This window comes from Gambusia affinis, linkage group LG01 (assembly GCF_019740435.1).
Source record: "Gambusia affinis linkage group LG01, SWU_Gaff_1.0, whole genome shotgun sequence".
NCBI lineage: Eukaryota > Metazoa > Chordata > Actinopteri > Cyprinodontiformes > Poeciliidae > Gambusia > Gambusia affinis.
In genome coordinates, this window is record NC_057868.1 from 17928691 (window position 1) to 17945972 (window position 17282).

At 36.4% G+C, this 17282-nt stretch overlaps 1 protein-coding gene across 2 annotated transcripts; it reads left to right on the plus strand.

Moving 5' to 3' along the window:
* The first annotated feature begins 1054 nt into the window (after positions 1–1054).
* Positions 1055–15792, plus strand: LOC122833603 (scavenger receptor cysteine-rich type 1 protein M130). 2 transcript variants are annotated; one of them, XM_044121322.1, is made up of 19 exons: positions 1055–1121; positions 4408–4731; positions 4818–4925; positions 5788–6003; positions 6087–6275; positions 6429–6586; positions 7192–7339; positions 7443–7757; positions 9157–9459; positions 9573–9887; positions 9996–10310; positions 10395–10733; positions 11229–11495; positions 11912–12090; positions 12233–12335; positions 12480–12635; positions 13539–13625; positions 13776–13949; positions 14031–15792. In XM_044121322.1, exons 1-19 carry the CDS (start codon positions 1061–1063, stop codon positions 14216–14218), a joined length of 3945 nt encoding a protein of 1314 aa, XP_043977257.1. In that variant the 5' UTR covers positions 1055–1060; the 3' UTR covers positions 14219–15792. The 2 variants fall into 2 exon arrangements, with proteins under 2 accessions (XP_043977257.1, XP_043977265.1); XM_044121330.1 differs by having other exon boundaries at positions 13542–13625.
* The last annotated feature ends 1490 nt before the right edge of the window (positions 15793–17282 follow it).

The window sequence follows — 17282 nt, forward strand, 5'->3', positions numbered from 1 at the left end:
TTTGACTTCAAAGTCAGAATTTTTTTTATTTTTATTTTTTTCGGTGGCCCTAATCCTCTTTTGTAGAAAATATAATTTTTTAGACATTTAAAAATTATAAAATATTCCTACATTTATTTTCGATATTTTCATTTTGATTATTCCTTATTCATTTTTTTCATACATCTTAATTTGTCAGGTTAAATGAAGTTTTTTTTACATGTGTATTATGTTGCATTTTGATTGTGGTGAAACAAATAAGAATTATTAAATAATCTCAACTTTAATATTATGTCAGTTTTTAGGTTTAGTGCTTACATGTTGTTTAGCCAGACACCCAACAAAAAATGATTTTTATTTTATCGTTCATAAGTTCATAATTAGCTTCTCTTTCATATCATATCTGTCAACATCTTAATTTAATCACACGATGTTTGTTTAGACAAAAATAAAAGTGTTTTTAAAATCTATTCACTCTTCTTTTGAATACAAGATGAAAACGGCTTTTGTTTTATAACAGAATTACCAGTAATCCATAATTTGAGTATAAACCATGAATTAGTGAATAATAATAAAATAACTCTATATGATTCAGTCTTTCACAAATAGCAAATTAGCTGCAGAACAAAAGCAACAATAAGAAAAGTAGTTAGTAATAAATTAGAGCTCTGTATCTTTCAATCAATGTGATGTCTGTATTATTTTCATAAATGTTAATAAATTCTACGTGTCTACGTGTTAAATTTATAACCTGACTCTGATAAACCTTCAGAAGTTTTAGGAGGCCTGGATTTTTCACATTCTCACATCTCCAGTCATTTATCCTCACCGTTATAAATGAAGTCATGACTGACATTTAGAGTTTGTATACATTATATGACATTCTATGACATTTGAGTTATGTTAAATTTGTCTGCACGTTTTTGTGGAAAAAAAAAAAAAAAAAAAAGAACAACTAAAATAGTTTGTACGGTAAAAGCAGGGCGGTCTGCTGCTCACAGCATGTTGGCGGGCGTTTCCTTGTCAATATAAAGTAGAGCAGATCTTCATCAGACCTCAGTCGCTTTGCGCCGTGGCGACGATGTGGTTCCTCCTTCTGCTCCTCCACACCTTCGCTCACTTCGGGCCGGTGAGCTCAGCAGGCGAGTTACGATTTTATCTTTACTTTTCATTTGTGGCAGACGTTACACTTGATCCTGAATTCCTGAAAAGGAAGAGAATATTTATTTTCACATTACACTGCAAAATCTCCTAAAGTATTTCTGGTCTGGTTTCTAGGGCAGATGTCATGGGACACTTGAATTAAGACAAAACTGGCTTACAAGAAACTTTCCACCAAGATGCTGGATTGGCTGCTTTAAGTCAATATTTCCTTAATATTTACAAAAAAGTACTAGTTCATTTGTTGGTTTATTTCATGTCTAACATTGTAAAAATGTCTTGTTATCAGTCAAATAATCTGCCAGTGGGGCTGATACATTTTAATCAATTTTAAGGAATAATTTAAGTTTTTTTTAATGGGTTTTGTCTTATTTCAAGTGTATTAAGATATTTGCACTGGAAACTAGACCAAAAATACTGTGTGAGATTTTGTGTTTTTGCAGAGTAATGATAAAATAAGACAAGTGAAGGTTGTTTATCTTATTTACCAGCAGAATTATTCACTGTAAGAGTCATTTTAGACAGAGAAAAACTTCTAAAATTGGAATTCGCCAAACATATATATGTCACGTAAAACAGAAGGGTGGTTTATGATCGTTTTACCTTAAGATGTGTTTAACACAAAAATTTATTTCATCTTGCAAAGTGGCTGGAAAACAGCTTGGCTTTTATTAAATATAAATGTTTTAACCACATTATTAAACATCCACAGATTTTGTTTGATCATTCTACAATTAACAATAAAAGTTCTAAAGTTTAGACTTTACATGAAACATTATTTGTTGTTAAATTTTTAAATTTTGATTTTATAAAACTAAATTTTTAAAAAATATTTTTTTAAAAGTCATAATATACAATATTATTATTACTTAATAATATGGCAGTTTTAAGCAACAAATATTTTTCTCTGTTTGAACAGAAACTTATACAGATGTGTAATTCTTTATTTAGTAGTTTTTAACATTGTGAGCTAAATGTTACATATTTGAGGTTTATGTTTTATTTTTAAAAATTATTTCAGTTGATATTAAAACATGTTCATTCACAGGCAGAAGTTTAGATTCACTCTAAACATCGGTGTGAATGTCTGATTCCTCCCGATGGGCCCCATCGTTAAAATGGGGGCATTTATTGATGCATTTGAACCTGTCAGTATTCATATATATATATGCATACATCAAATATCAATATTTGGTTTGAATTTAGCTCTTCTGTAAAGAAGCTCAAATATTCAGTCAGAATTTTATAAGAAAAATATTATTGACCACAAAAAGAAGAAGTGTTATCGGGTTGCTGTGGTTACGCACAACTCACATAAAGAGGCCTGAGTCCTCGACGCGGCCGTCGGCGGTGTGATTCCCGGCCTGATGACTTTTGCCGCATGTCTGCTCCTCCCTCATTACCCACTTTCATGTTTAACTACTTTCTTATCTTATAAAATTCAAATTATAAACTTATAAAATTCTTATCTGAGCTCTATATACATCTTGAAGCATGCATGTAAAAATTTTGACTGTGCATATTACAGATAGTGCAAAATAAATTCAAACTTATATACAGAGTTTTTCTTTATTACAGTTTCTTGTATAATAATTTCACACACAAAAAATAAAAAATTACAAAGCTTCACATTAAGGACAAACCGATCAAACTTATTTCCCATGATGAAAGTATGTAAACATTTGACATGTTATACTTTGAAAGTGAGAGTTTATTGCTTCAAAATGCTATTATTTATGGCAAATAATTTAATTTAAAATAAACAATAAAATGTCTAGTAATGAAATCTAAAGCTTGCCAGCATAATAGCTGAGTTTTATTAACTTATTTGTTTATTTCATTATTTTCTTATTTTCTGTGCATGTCACAAATCAGCCTAGCTCTAAAGTTTCGGTGAACACACAAATTAATTATTGTATGAAATTTGTGTCAGGATGGCTTTTTGAGGTGTGGAATTTTTTATGGAGCCAGTTTAAAAAAACAACACGCAAATGAAACAAAAAAAGATTTGAATTCTCAGATATTTATAATAAATGGGTTTCATGTATAGATTTTTCCACTCTTTCCTAATCCATCCATCCATGTATCCATGTATCCACCTTCTTTATGAATAAGAATCAATATTCAAATAAATTTTTTGCTTCAAACAAAATATTTTGTTAGACAGATAAATTATTACCTTGAGACTAAATATTTAGTTAGCAAGCTAAATATTTAACTTCAAACTACATACTTAGTAAGATAAAACTAAATATTTAGTTAGCTTTAAACTGAATATTAATGAGTAACATTTTTTTTTATTCCAATCTAAGTATTGAGATTGGAAAACAACCTAAATAAGAGGGGAAAAAAAGAGAAGAACAATTACAGCAAAATCTTGACTTATTTCATGTGACTGAGGTCAAACTGTTGTGTTGACAGACAAACAGACTTTAAAAAGAAACTGGAAGAAGAAGAAAGAAGTGGCAACAATTTATCCAGAAGTTAATATAAACGAACCTCTTTTATAATAATTATTCTTTTGCATCCGAAACTCAGAATAACCAGGAAAACTAAAAATAAGTCTAACTTCTGTTCAGGAGTCCAAATAAATGTTATTTTTTTTTCTTCTGACTGTTCAAATAACCATTTAGCCAATTAGTCAATTCACTTGCCAGTAAGCAGAAGTGAACTATCAAAATAAAAGTTGGACGTCGGGAACTTCTCCTGCTGCAGTGCTGAGGCTGAGTCACTTCAGCATCATGTCTACCTGCTGCTAAATGTCTGTATTGCCAGTGAAACGTTTTTTGTTTTAAAATGAAATGTTATTCAAGTCGAGAGGAAAAGAAGTGACGATAAAGACGTGACGCGAAGCGATTCAGTCTCACCAAAAAACAGCTTTTATTTTGGCAGTCCACTTCCAATAATTTGTATATTAACTTAATATTTAGCTCCAAATTAAAAATTTAGCCTGAAGCTAAATATTTAGCTTGCAAACTAAATATTTAGATGATTTGCTAATTAATCTTTGACTGAAGGTTTGCAACCAGCAGCCCAGACAGAACTCTCACATGCATGAGGAGAACATGAGAACCCTGTCAGGAAAACCTCTGGCTGTGCTTAAACATGCCTGCTATTCTGACTTGACTTGCAGATGGATGAAAACTTCTGACTGGTGCAAAAGAGAAAGATTGGCTTTGAACAGGAGGCTGATGTGTGATGCTGCCTTTCAGAAAAAAAAAAAAACATGCTTTTCTGCTTCATAAACCTCTCTCATTCTTAAACCAGACGCAGAACAAGGGAAGATCATCCTACGGAACGAAAACAACGCTAACCCCTGTGAAGGACATGTGGAGGCTTATTATGCGAACGAAATGGGCTATGTTGGAGATAAAAATTGGAACAACAAAACTGACGAAGTGGTGTGCAGAACCACTCACTGTGGACGGCCAGTGAGAAAGTCCAACGTGTACAGGCCCTTCGGCAGTACAGTCTGGCTGAATGAACTGGAATGCAAAGGGGACGAAAAAAGTCTGTGGGACTGTGACGGTTGGCCTGGTCCAAAGGTCAGCTTTTACAGAAAGCCCACGGTGAAAAGAATCACATGTTCATGTAAGTCTTTGATCATTCACATTACACGTATTCATGAACAACATAACCAAAGGAAGTCCAATTAACCTTTTTCTTTTTTTTTTTAGATGAAATCAGCTTCGAACTGGAACAACATCAGTGTGAAGGAGCGGTCAAGTACAGGATCCAGTCAGCTGACGAGAATCTAACTGGTTACATCTGCAGTGATGGGTTTGGTAAGAGCCTCACCTCACAGATCCTCACAGTAAAACATGAATCTAACAGTTCCGGCTGGGAGGGTCCGGGTCGGTTAGGCTGTGGAGAAAGTTAATGTCATATTGTATTCTCATTGATTTTTATTGCGATTCACATTATTGAATGACTCACATAAGATCTGACATATTGTCACCTTTCTAAAATAATAGCATAAGTAATTTCTTTTTTTTTTGCCAAAAGTGCTTTTTTTTTTTTTTTTTTTTTTGCCAACATCACTTTTGATAATTCTGGATGGGCTATTTTTTTTTTTAGATATTATTTATTGAAGCCATATAAGTCATACTCTGAGCAAATAGTTGTTAAACTAAGTGACTCACTATTCAGGAGAATTGGGCATGAAATGACAGACGAAGGTTCAAAACAGAACAAATCAAGCCCCAATAGTGCCCAAAACAAAATACACATTTTTATGTTTACAGGTATAAATGTTTCTTTGATCAGAAGCAACAAGTAACATCACAAAAAGTTCTAGTGAAATTACTTCAGTATGTAATTTTTTTAAATTACTTATATCAAAGGCAACATTGTGATTTCAAACACATCTTAATAATTTTCACATTTGGAGAATAGTTCAGTTTAACCACCTAACATTTTCTTGCAACATTTTTGCAGTAGAACTTTTGACGGATATGACGAAGCGCCTCAGGGATTTTGTGTTTTTAATATTTATTGTTTGCACTCTTCTTCTGCAAACAAAACATTTGTTAGCAGAAGATTATTTCAGTAGCACCCTAGATTTTAAATAATGCTTCATGATCATTCAGAAATGAATTACGTTTGAACTTTTAATCCATCTTTCTATAACTATTTTCCTGAATGCAGAAGACGATGATGCCACGCTTTTGTGTAACAGCATTCCTCGCTGTAAGGGGGCCGGAAAAAAGGTGACCTCTCAGTGGATGAGGACTGACACATTCATGAGTTCGCAGCAGGGGGCGCTGATAAAATGCGCAGGCATTCAGAATGTGAAACATCTGTGGCAGTGTGTGGAATCACTGTCCTCAAAATGCAAATTGCCTGCAGCGGTCAGTTGCAAAGGTAACATGTTGTGCGACGCCGACATCATCTGTGCAACTTGTGGTGAGACGGAAGCGACTGTAAATCCTTTGACTGGTTTTCAGGCCACAAAAGATTCCAGCTGAGAGGAAAGAAGTCCAACGTTTGCTCTGGGCAGCTGGAAGAGGAGGTGAATGACAAGTGGAAACCCAATAAGAACAAGAAAACGAATCCTGACTTGTGTAAAAAACTGCACTGCGGTTCCTCTCAGGCCCATGAACAGAACGCCACAGACAACCATGTGAATTGCACAGGTGATCCAATCAATATTTAGCAAAATAGTTTTATTCGTGATTTTGTGATCAACTCCCTTCCTGTTCATTTATTTACTTGTTGAAAATAATAAATTATAAGAGCTGCATTTTGCACTTATTTCTTTTTTAATTTCTTTTTCTTTCTAAATACAGACCAGGTGAAAGTCGTTCTGACAGATAACAGTGGCGAAGAAACCAAGTGTTATGGTTACGTCAAAATACAAAGGAACGATGTTAGAAACCATGTTTGTGGCGCTGACTGGACTGACAAAGAATATGAAATGGTCTGTGAAGAACTGGGATGTGGGAAGGTGAGTCTTCATGGTTGACTTGCTGGTCTCTGTCATCATTAGGATGGATATAGTGAAGCCCAAACTTATGCATAACCCTGATAGATTAAGGTTGAACGTGATATTAGGTTGTGTTCAGCACATTTCTTTCAACTGAAACCAATGTTAACGCTTTAGAGTGACTCAGGAAGAGTCCAAACTTTAATCTGATAGAGAATCTGAGGACGGAGATCAACATCCAGACCTCCAAATACTTCAGGTCCTATATTTCTCCTACATTTGGCAGATTTGTCTTTGCAATCCAGATGATTTGTCTGGATATCAATGAAAACTACCATTGAATATTGAGAAGGGTATTAATAATTTTGACAGAAAAAATGTAACATGACATAAGTAGGCTAAAGTATTTATTTACTAAGGGTTAATAAAAAGCCTAGAAAGTCTTATTGTCATTGAATATGACTTTGCTAAGCCATCTCTGTTCAATTAAGCATTAGCAGTCCACATGTTCTTTGAGACATTATTCTCTTCATTACATGTTATTCTTTTGTGTTTTAAAACAATCAACCTCTTTGTCTTTTCGGTTTATTAAAAGCACATGAGAGCTGCCATTACATTTCTTTCAGGTGATTAAAAAGGAAATGAAAAGCATAAACATAAAGGATGGAATAATGAACCATGTGAAATGCACAGGCGGTGAGTCCTCCCTGTGGTACTGCAGAGCCGAACATCGCCAACAACAGTGCACATCTGTTCCCTATGTCGCCTGTCAAGGTGGGACTGCCGATCGGAAAGCTTTGAAGCGACACCGTGACGTCTCTGGCTGTCTAAAGATGGTTTTCAGTGCTTTTAACCTTCTGTTTTCCTCGTGGCACAGCTAGTCTAGAAGTCAGACTGCAGGACGGCCCTGGAAAGTGTGCTGGTCGACTGGAAGCTAAGGTTGAAGGCCAGTGGAAAAGTGTCAGTAACAGTGGCTGGGGTGCTAGTTATACACAACACGTCTGCAAGCTGTTGGACTGTGGGGATGGAGGAGAAGACAAATCGAATTCTGATGAATTCAGCCAGGGCACTGGTGATAAGGTAACCTTCAGCTGTACAGAGGCTGATAAAACCATGACTGACTGCAAAGCCACTGAAATCAAAAATAAAAAAGGGAACGAGAATGAGAAAGCAGTGCAACTAATTTGCAATGGTGAGTTTTTTCCCGCCCCTTTTTCGTTTGCTATTTTAACACTTTAACACCTTTACTACCAGAAACATCTGGGATGTGATAATAGAATGTGAAATATCTACACAAACCCTGCAGAAAGGTAAAGACACAACCCTGCATGTGTGTGTGAGAATACCTAAGGAACAATTTGAGCCCCAGTTTAGTTTAACTTTCTGGGCCCATTTCAAATTCTACTCTAGCATCACCGCTGGTATTTTTAATTCTTCATCATTTTTTTACATTTACAATAACATCAATTATTTGATGAAGGAGATGTAGTTATGTACTTCATTCATCCAGTTTACCAGAGAAAACAGTCCAATATCTCTTTAAAACGTCAGTATGTAACTTTTACAAAAATAAGTTTTTTACATAATTGTAAAAATGATCAGTATGTCATGACAGTATAATAGGAGACAGATAATGCTCTGCCTTCTCCCAGTACTAATCAGAGAATTGCACCAGAAACCAAGAGGAGGGTCTTAGTGCTGTCAATCACTCTCATACTCACCCCTCCCCTCTCATATCCAGGGTAGATGGAATATCTTCATACAGGTTGCTAACAGGCTCCCTCTAAAACAAACTCAACTGTGAAACTGAATCCAAAGGTGCAACAACAAAGTATTAGTTTAAGTGATTTTGATTACTGTTATTATTAGAATATTTGTGTGACAAAAGTTGAACTTTTTTACACCTTCATTAAATGCACTCTTATCTAGATATAATGTACGGGTGTTTCCTTATGACATATTAGGATTGCAATTAAAGGAGCAGTATTATATTAAATTGAGCTTCTTGTCATGCCATTATGATATTTCCTCATCAAAACCATAAATGGAGTGTTGCTTTGATTCTTTCATGCATGTTAGTCTCTCATGGCAACCATCCAGCTGTGCAAAACGTCTGGGTGGATCTAGCTTTGCCTTTGAGATGCAGCTCAGACGCCTCACAGAGCAGCCCTCCCCTGCGGCTCCTCCACTCCGCTCCTTCAGACTAGCCATCAGCAATTAGCAAACACCTGGTGGGACTGTGTCCGCTGAGCTCAGTGTCACTCTGGTAGAAACGTTGTTAAAGGAAAAAAAGAGGAGCCATGTTATGACGACTTTCTGTAGGCGGAGTTTCAGAAAGAGCAGGAGATTTTAAAGAGACAGAGGCCCAATTTCAAGGCGCTAAGTCAGGAAGTAAAATTTCTTTATATTTGATATATAAATTTTTATTTTTTATTTTTATTGAAAATAGATAATAATGCCCCTTTAAGAAAAATAATTTAATTGACATGATAAGAAAGGTGTTTTCATTTGAGGAAAATGAAAAATTCCCAGGTTTGATCTGAAAAAAACTGCAGCACCTCCTTCACGGCTCCTGTCTTTGTTTTGCACAGAAAACAAGTTGCTATTTCTGGATGGACCCCAATCATGTTCTGGCGACGTGACGATCGAGTACAACAAAGAACTCTATTGGCTCTCGGGGTCAAACGAAACATGGAATAAAGAGTTAGCCAACAAAGTGTGCCAGCAGATGCACTGTGGGAACGCGTCAAGCTTCAGTCAGAGAGGTTCTGAAGACAGAAATCGCATGTGGAACGAGTCGTTTAGCTGCTCATCTGATCAGAAGTCAATCTTCGACTGCAACAGAAAACAAATTAACTCAAATAGTTCAACTATTGCTCATGTGGAATGTGAAGGTAATGAACACAGTCCAAATGCGATCTATATTAGTATATACTGCATTTGTTTATTGGTGGAACTTTTAGAAAAAAACCTAAGCTTGTATTCTTCGTGTTCCACACTGCAATAGGAAAAATTACAGTGACCTTGCAGCACGAGTGCTGGGGAGCGGTCAAGATTTCTACAAGAGACGACACCGGTTATGTAAGTGGAAGGCACTGGTCAGATACGCTGTCCAAGGAGCTGTGTAAAGAACTCGGCTGTGGGACTGAGATTCTAAGACCCACAAGAAGGCCTGATACAAGACTTGAAATTAAGTTCAAAAGTCTGTTTAAAATGAAGAATAGCGTCAATATGAGCCAGTACAGCATTGTTAAAATGGAGACGAATCCAGAATCCACAAGGAGTCCAGAACCCAGGGATCCTGCCTATGTTGTTTGTAAAGGTACTGGCTTGTTTTTTTGTTAAAAAAAGGTGTACATATGTATACACAAAAAAAGTTTTTTTTTTTGTTTCAGTAAAATTGAGACAAAAATGCCCATTTTTGTTTCAGGCAGCGTTAAGCCGAGATTTAATGATAAGGATAACGAGCGTCACAAGTGTTCTGGAAACGTTGAGGTGTTTTATGAAGACCAATGGTTTCCAGTGAGCAAAGCAGATCTAGACAACAAGGAAACTCAAAAGACCATCTGCATGGAGCTGAAATGCGGCGACGGTCTGGACTCAAAGGCCTACTTTGGGCCCAGACCAACAATGAGTAATGTCGTCAAAGTACAGGAATGTTCACAAAACACAATAGCCAAATGTAAAGTTGTCACCTTTGAAAGCAACAGTCAGATTTCAGACCCAGGAGGCCTCCACTGCTCCAGTTAGTGTGATTCTTATATTTCAAAATATTTCTGCTTAAAGTTTTTTAGCCATGCTCTCATATGATTCCTGTCGTTTGTCTTAGACTGGAGGACTTTGGCACTGGAAGACTTTGGCACATCGCAGTCGTCCTCTGAGGACGTCTGTAAAGGAGACCTGGTTGTTTACTCCAACAAAGAATCAGAGCCCAAAAGAAATTTTGTCTCCAGTCAAGATTTGACAGAAGCCGAGGGGCAAAAGCTGTGTGATGCTATGAAGTGTGGGAAGTACATAACGTACACAAACTCAACTGGAGACCTCAAGGCTGACAATTGGCATGAAGGGATTTTTAAATGCAAAAATTCTAAAAATATCTGGGATTGTGAGACCCAGAAACAGCAACAAGATCAGAATAAAACAGCAAAACTCTTCATTGAATGCAAAGGTAAGATTTACTGTGTGGCGGGTTATTCTTTAATAATTACAGCCTCACTGACAGTGTTAGAAACGTAGCTGTGAAAATAAACCATGATGGAAACAGAAGATCCTTTCTACGGCATTTTTGTTTTTCACCAACTACATTTTATTTTTAGGAAACATCTGCAGTCAAATTTTAACATCACCATTGAAGCTACAGTTCACCTTCAGTTTAGTGTAGACTTCAATTGGAACACTTCCTCTGCTTCTAATACAAACTAATGGCTTAGTTACAGATTTCTTCTACTTTTATTCGTTTTTCACCATTTAATATTTCTGATAAAAGCAAATTTTAAAAATCAGACCACGATAACCTAAATTGTTACAAAGGGTATTTTTCAAAGGATGAGTTTTACTTATTAAACTTGTTGAACTGGGTGTTTAGTTGTCACAGTTGATGCTTTCCTGTCTGCTCTTCAATCAGTGCAAATATCTGTTTGACTTATTCTGCTTTTGCTTACAGGTAATCCAAAAATAAAACTTTCACAGACTGGAGAGCTGTCAATAGATGGTGTTACGGTCTGCAACAGTGACTGGGAAGAGGATTATTCACACATGGTTTGCCAACAGCTGGGAAAAGGCAATGCCATTCCTAGTCTGAGCAAAAAACAAAGTACAACCCTTAGGGATTCCTACATTGTCCACTGCGATAAACACAATTACCTCATTGGTCAGTGCCAACGAACCAAAGGGAAGTGCAACGAAGGGCCGGTGTCTATCTACTGCAGCCGTAAGTGTTCATCCACCCTACTTATTTATTTATTTATTTACTTTTCTTGTCTGAGAATTTACTTCCATACTAAATGACATGTGAAATACTTGTTTTGTGTTCTTAGTCCACTGGAAAAGTCTATTTTAAATTACCTGCAGCAAGATCTGAGGGAATATTTATTTATTTATCATTATGATATTTATGTACTAACACATTCAATTCAGATTATCTGGTGGAAAAGACCAGATTATTCTGCCACATTCTGCATGTCATATAAAATATATATATATATATATATTTTTTTTTTTTTTTTTTGGTAAAATTTTACAATTTTATAATTTTTTGTTAGACAGAACTCAAGACTGCTTTCTCTGTCATGTCTACGTTTCCAACAAGTTTATTTTTATTTGACTTCATATCTTTTTGAGTTGCAGGTGACGTGGAGTTTAACACAACAGAAACATGTGGTGGTGTGCTAAGTATCAAATATCAGAAAACTCCAGAAAAACGTTTGGAAGTGTGCCCATCCAACTTTCCACGAGGTTTATCAAATAAGTTGTGCAACAAATTAAACTGTAGAGATTTCGATCCAAGTAAAAGAGCCATTAAGCAGGTAAATCATCAAGCCTGTAACTATTTGGACAGGCATTTGAGTCTTGCTCACTTCATAGTGTTAATCTTAGTAAGACTGGGGAAAATTTGCATGTTTAAAAGTATAATGGCAAAAATAAAACTGAAGTTTTATATTTTACAAGTTAAAAATGGAACAAAGTCTCGACTGCAGCAGCTCCTACAAAGACCTGCGCTACTGCGTCTTAAAGGAGAAGTGTGAAACTCCTACTTCCTTTTTCTGTGAAGGTAACTACAGCACAGGACAAACATTCACTGGTCACCTGCAGCATTTCATTCCAACAATCACATTTTCTCTCAGTTGTGATGCAGAGATGGAAGAAAGGAAATAACAGCTCATGGCCTTCCTTCTGATTCCTGTCTTGATCTCAGGTTACCAGGAGCGAACACCAGATCCTCTCCCAGTAGAACCAACAAATCCAGTTCCCATTATTGTTGGATTGCTAATTGTTCTCATCCTGGTTGCATTGATTGTGATATTAGTACGCTACCGCATTAAGAGGAGGAACAGGAAATCCATGATGCCATGTAAGTACTCTGAAACTATTTCCACTAAATGCTCACTAGATGATTTTATCCACTGAAACAACAACTGTGCTGCTCTGTCTGAGGCCAAGTCAGTTTGAACCATTGGAGATGAAAGGTGTGCTGCAGTGTGTTTCCTCTAGAGGGCAGTCTGTCTTCATGCTTCCTGAAATCCGACCTGGCGTAATGTCCAAGAAAGCACAATGCAGTGTTCTCACTGTTAAACCAGCAGAACTTCAGTAAATGGTTCTGTGGGTCAGATTCACCATAATCCAACTCTGCATTGATAGAAACAGAGACAGCCATCGGCTATGAGAACCAAAACTGCTTATTAAACAAGAGTCTGTCTGAATCTTCTTCTCATGAGTTCTCCTTCTATAAAGGTAAATGCAAAGTTAACATTGCACATACAAAAAGGATATATAATTCACTTCAAAAGTGAGTAACAACCGACTCTGGGCTGGTCAAAAACAGCTGAGATGGTCTGTGTTTTCAAAATCAGATATTTACTGGATGAAGTGAAAATGATTTAGCTTTCCTGTGAATCAGTATCAGGGTCATGCTAAGAACAAGTCGTAATTATGAGAATAATTGTGTTCCTCAAAAACAATGTTTGTGCCCTTCTTTGAAAGTTCAAATAAGTCTTTTAGTTTTACCAACATTCTTTTTGCATTGTTTTTTTCTTTGGTGGGGAGAGTCAAAGGTCACATTTAGAGTCATTTTTCAACGGTGGAACTTCGTGAAAGCAGGTTGTTGCTGACTGCTAGCTGTTTGTCTTTGAACTGTGATTGTTTTGAGCTCAAGTGTAAATTTGGGCGTTTGAGTCTTCTGACAGGTGTTTTCATTTATGCTTTCAAAAATGAGTGTTTTAAAATCCATCTGTAAATTTCTAATCTGTTTCTGAAGCAGCAGATATGGAGGAAGCGGACTGGGATAGTGGAGAGTACGAAGACGTCGACAAATCAGATGAAATGGGAAGCTTTAATCGTAGCCGTAAGTACAACTAAACATTGATTTCAATAGATTTTAATTAATGTATTTTTCTTAATTTTAACACAAAGACAAATAGCTTATGAACGGCCATTAATTTTCAATCGCCAGACATTTTGCTTCCCTCCTCTGAGTTCTGAGCTTTTAACGTAGGATTCAGATCCGACTCAGACGTGGAGAGGGAGAGAGATGTGGAGAGCAACAGGTCCTACAACTACGACGACGTGGATGAGATGACCGAGGCTCAGCCTCTCACACCTCAGGGCTCCATGGTCCGAGCCGCTCAAGACCAAGACCTGCAAGATGGGGCTGATAAGCCAAGCGATGGCAAGTTTTCATCCAGTGTCAACCATAATTTCAATACGCTGAATTCACCCGGCTGACTGCTAGCTGTTCGTCTTTGAACAGACGGTGTGACCTACGAAGTGGAAGACTCACAGGAAAACTACGACGACATCGATGCCAGCCCTGAGAACGCCAAAACCATGGCGGAAGTCCATGACGGGCCCAAACCTGAGCCTGATGGCGATGAAGAGGGAACTAAAGACCAGTTCCAGAAAAATGAAGAGTACCTGGTGCCGGGTCAGGAGGGGTGAGCCTGAACTGGGTCAAAATTCAAATCAAACAAAATTCTGGGTCAAAGACAAAATGGATGGTCCCAAAAACCTGTCTTCAGTTTAACATGAAAACTAATAATAATGCAGAAAGTGAATGTTGTAAAGCTGAAAGCATTTCTGGGAAGAATTATAGACAAACTGAAACTTTTGTATTATATGTATCATACCAGACGTTGCAAGACTTATTTGTTTAATACCTTACATTAGAGCTTTATTTACAATAAAGTATTAGAGCCAGGCTAAGATGTTTTTGAAGTCAACATAAAGCAACATGTCATATTATTACCAGAATAAAGACATGATAGTTGAAGAATGAAGCAGTCATTTTTTGAGAACTTATACACCAAAAATAAGAAGTTAAAAGGAGAAATGTTTGCACATCTTGTGAAATAAGGACATGTTTCATCTTTTATCACCGGACTAGCTGAGCTGGTCACATGACTAGCTGACTGCATCATAACTCTTTAAACTTTTATCTCATAATGATTTTACTCTCATAACATTGTGACTTTATTTTCATGTTATTACAACTTTATTCTGGTGATTAAAAAAATAAAATGTCTTAGTCTGGCGCATTAGACTCTCTCCTACTTATTAAATGTCTTACTTTTTAGCAATATTAAAATGTAAAACAAACATAATAAAAATGACATAAGTAGAAAATAATAATATAGCACATAATACACAATAACAGTATATACATTGTTTTAATTTTATTGTGTATTTACATAAGTTACATCTATTACCCCACAACATATTTATCTTTTGTTAAAATTAGTACATTCTTATTGTGCGATATTTACTCGACTACATAAGCTTACTGTAATAAATGCTGGGATATATCTAAACATATGCTACTGAAATATTAGATTCCTTATTATTTATTCTGGTTTTGACCTCATCTGCAGCAGCGGTGGAGAATTTTGTCACAACATTTTCTCTGCTTTATCATACTGGCTGCGAAGAGTGAGAGGTAGACTGAGAACTCGTTTGTGTTCATCGATAATCCTTCCCTGTTAGTTTGTTCCTGTTCTGGAGTTTCGCTGCACTCAATGAGATTAGATTGTAAACTAGTAACAGCCAGTTAAACTAGTTCCTTCTCACTGTATGGGTATGTGCTATATGTAGCTAACTGCTGGTGCTGGTTCCATATTAGTTAGTTAGTTAGTTAGTTACAGTAATACCTTGTACTTTAATGAAGTTATTGGAACAGGTCATATTTTGTTTAATCTCAACTGTAAATACAATGTAAAAACCAGCAAATATATAAAATTCCCTTTGTCATTTTTTTTTCTATTTTAAAGATTACTCAGATTTTTCCAAGTTGTGTTTGAGCCAAGCCTTTAATTTCAGCTGTAGAATTTATGTTTGTTAAAAGAAAAAAATAGAAACTCATTGCAAACCTTTTATCTGTATTGTTGTCTTGCTGTGTTTTTACGACTGTTTTAGGCTGACTATATTATATGAAATATTATATTCCTCTTATACAATATATCCACTTCATATATTTTGTCTTTGTAGTAAGCAACTGATAAACCGAAATAAAAGTCACATTTTGCACGTCTCAGCTCTTCATATGGACAGTTTTGTGGTTACACAAAGGTTTTCTGTGCTGTAATCTTCGGGACCAGGTGGAGCTCCTGCAGCTTTCTTTGGAAACAGCTTAGATGTTGAGTATCAAACTGTATGTTTAGTAGATCTTATATAGTTTGATACACAGCACAATAAGCTGTTTTATCCAACAGGCATCTTTTTATTATTATTATTGTTTTACGGTAAGTATAACTCAAACTAATGCTGTTTCTAATTGTTCGTTTTTTGTAAATCATTTTGTTTTGTGTTGAACCTTAAAGGAGCAGTATTATGTGAAATCAGCTATTTTAAGCTCTATTTCATGTTATAATGTTATGTTTGATTCTTTCATATGTATTTGGGAAATGGCAACTCTTCAGCGGATCAAAGCGCCTGGTTGGACCTGCGTCGCCTTCGTGATGCTGCTTCCCCTCAGAGCTGCAGTTTCCCAGCTTCTGAGTTTCTGTCTCACAGAGCCAGCAGTCCCCCAGTCGGCTCCTTCAGACTAGCCAGCAGCAATTAGCCAACCCCTTGGTGGAGAGGTGCTGAGCATTGAAGGTGGCGCGTCAGAAAGAGCATGAGTTTTTAAAGCGACAGAGGCCCAATTTCAAGGCATTAATTTACAAAGTCAAATTTCTCTTCGGTCATATTTGTTTAACATCTAAAGTTAACACAATTACTTGATTGTGCTACAAAATGTCACTTTGTGCCAGGAAAACACATAATTCTGCCCCTGTAAGTTTTTCAATAACCATTCTCTCCCAGAGTTACATGTGAACAGTTGCAGTCTTCAAATATTTCCATGAGTAACACCATCCACCAGGCAGTGACAGACTACCAGGAGTCTGACCTGTTTAGCGAGAACAGAGCCAACAGCCTCTGAGATCACTGAGAAACTGATATATCCACAGGGACTCATTTGTATCCACCAGCCTTCAAGTGATGTGTCAACGTTGCACCCTGCCTCTCCGCAGGAGGCGTAGCTGTACATCATGATTTAGAATTGGCTCTGCTTTGTGCCTGAAGCCTAAATAGACACAGAGGAGACGTTCCTGTTTCTTAACACTATTTTTCATTTTCTCATAGCTAGCGATCAGGGATTAATGTACAAACAAATAAAGTGGCAACTGAAAGTCAAGAACGTCCTGCTCTTGTAGTTGAATAAAACAGGAAACAGAGCCAGCCCAAGGTATAAGTAAATGAAGCAGTTACCAAGGTTGTCCTGTATGAGGCCCCAAAGTTATTCTCAGTTGTAATCACATGAATTCTGATTGAATTTGGTGAAAGTTATATTTTAGAAAACATTTAAATGCAACTTTTGAATTGCTGAATATTTTATTAGTAACTTCAATGCATTTTATCTACAGATTTTACTTTTCCAAATTGTCATTAAAAGAAGAGTTAAAAAACGTAGATTTGTTTCAGAATTTTACCCCTGGTGAACAGGTGCAGTTCTTGTCTTCATTTGCAT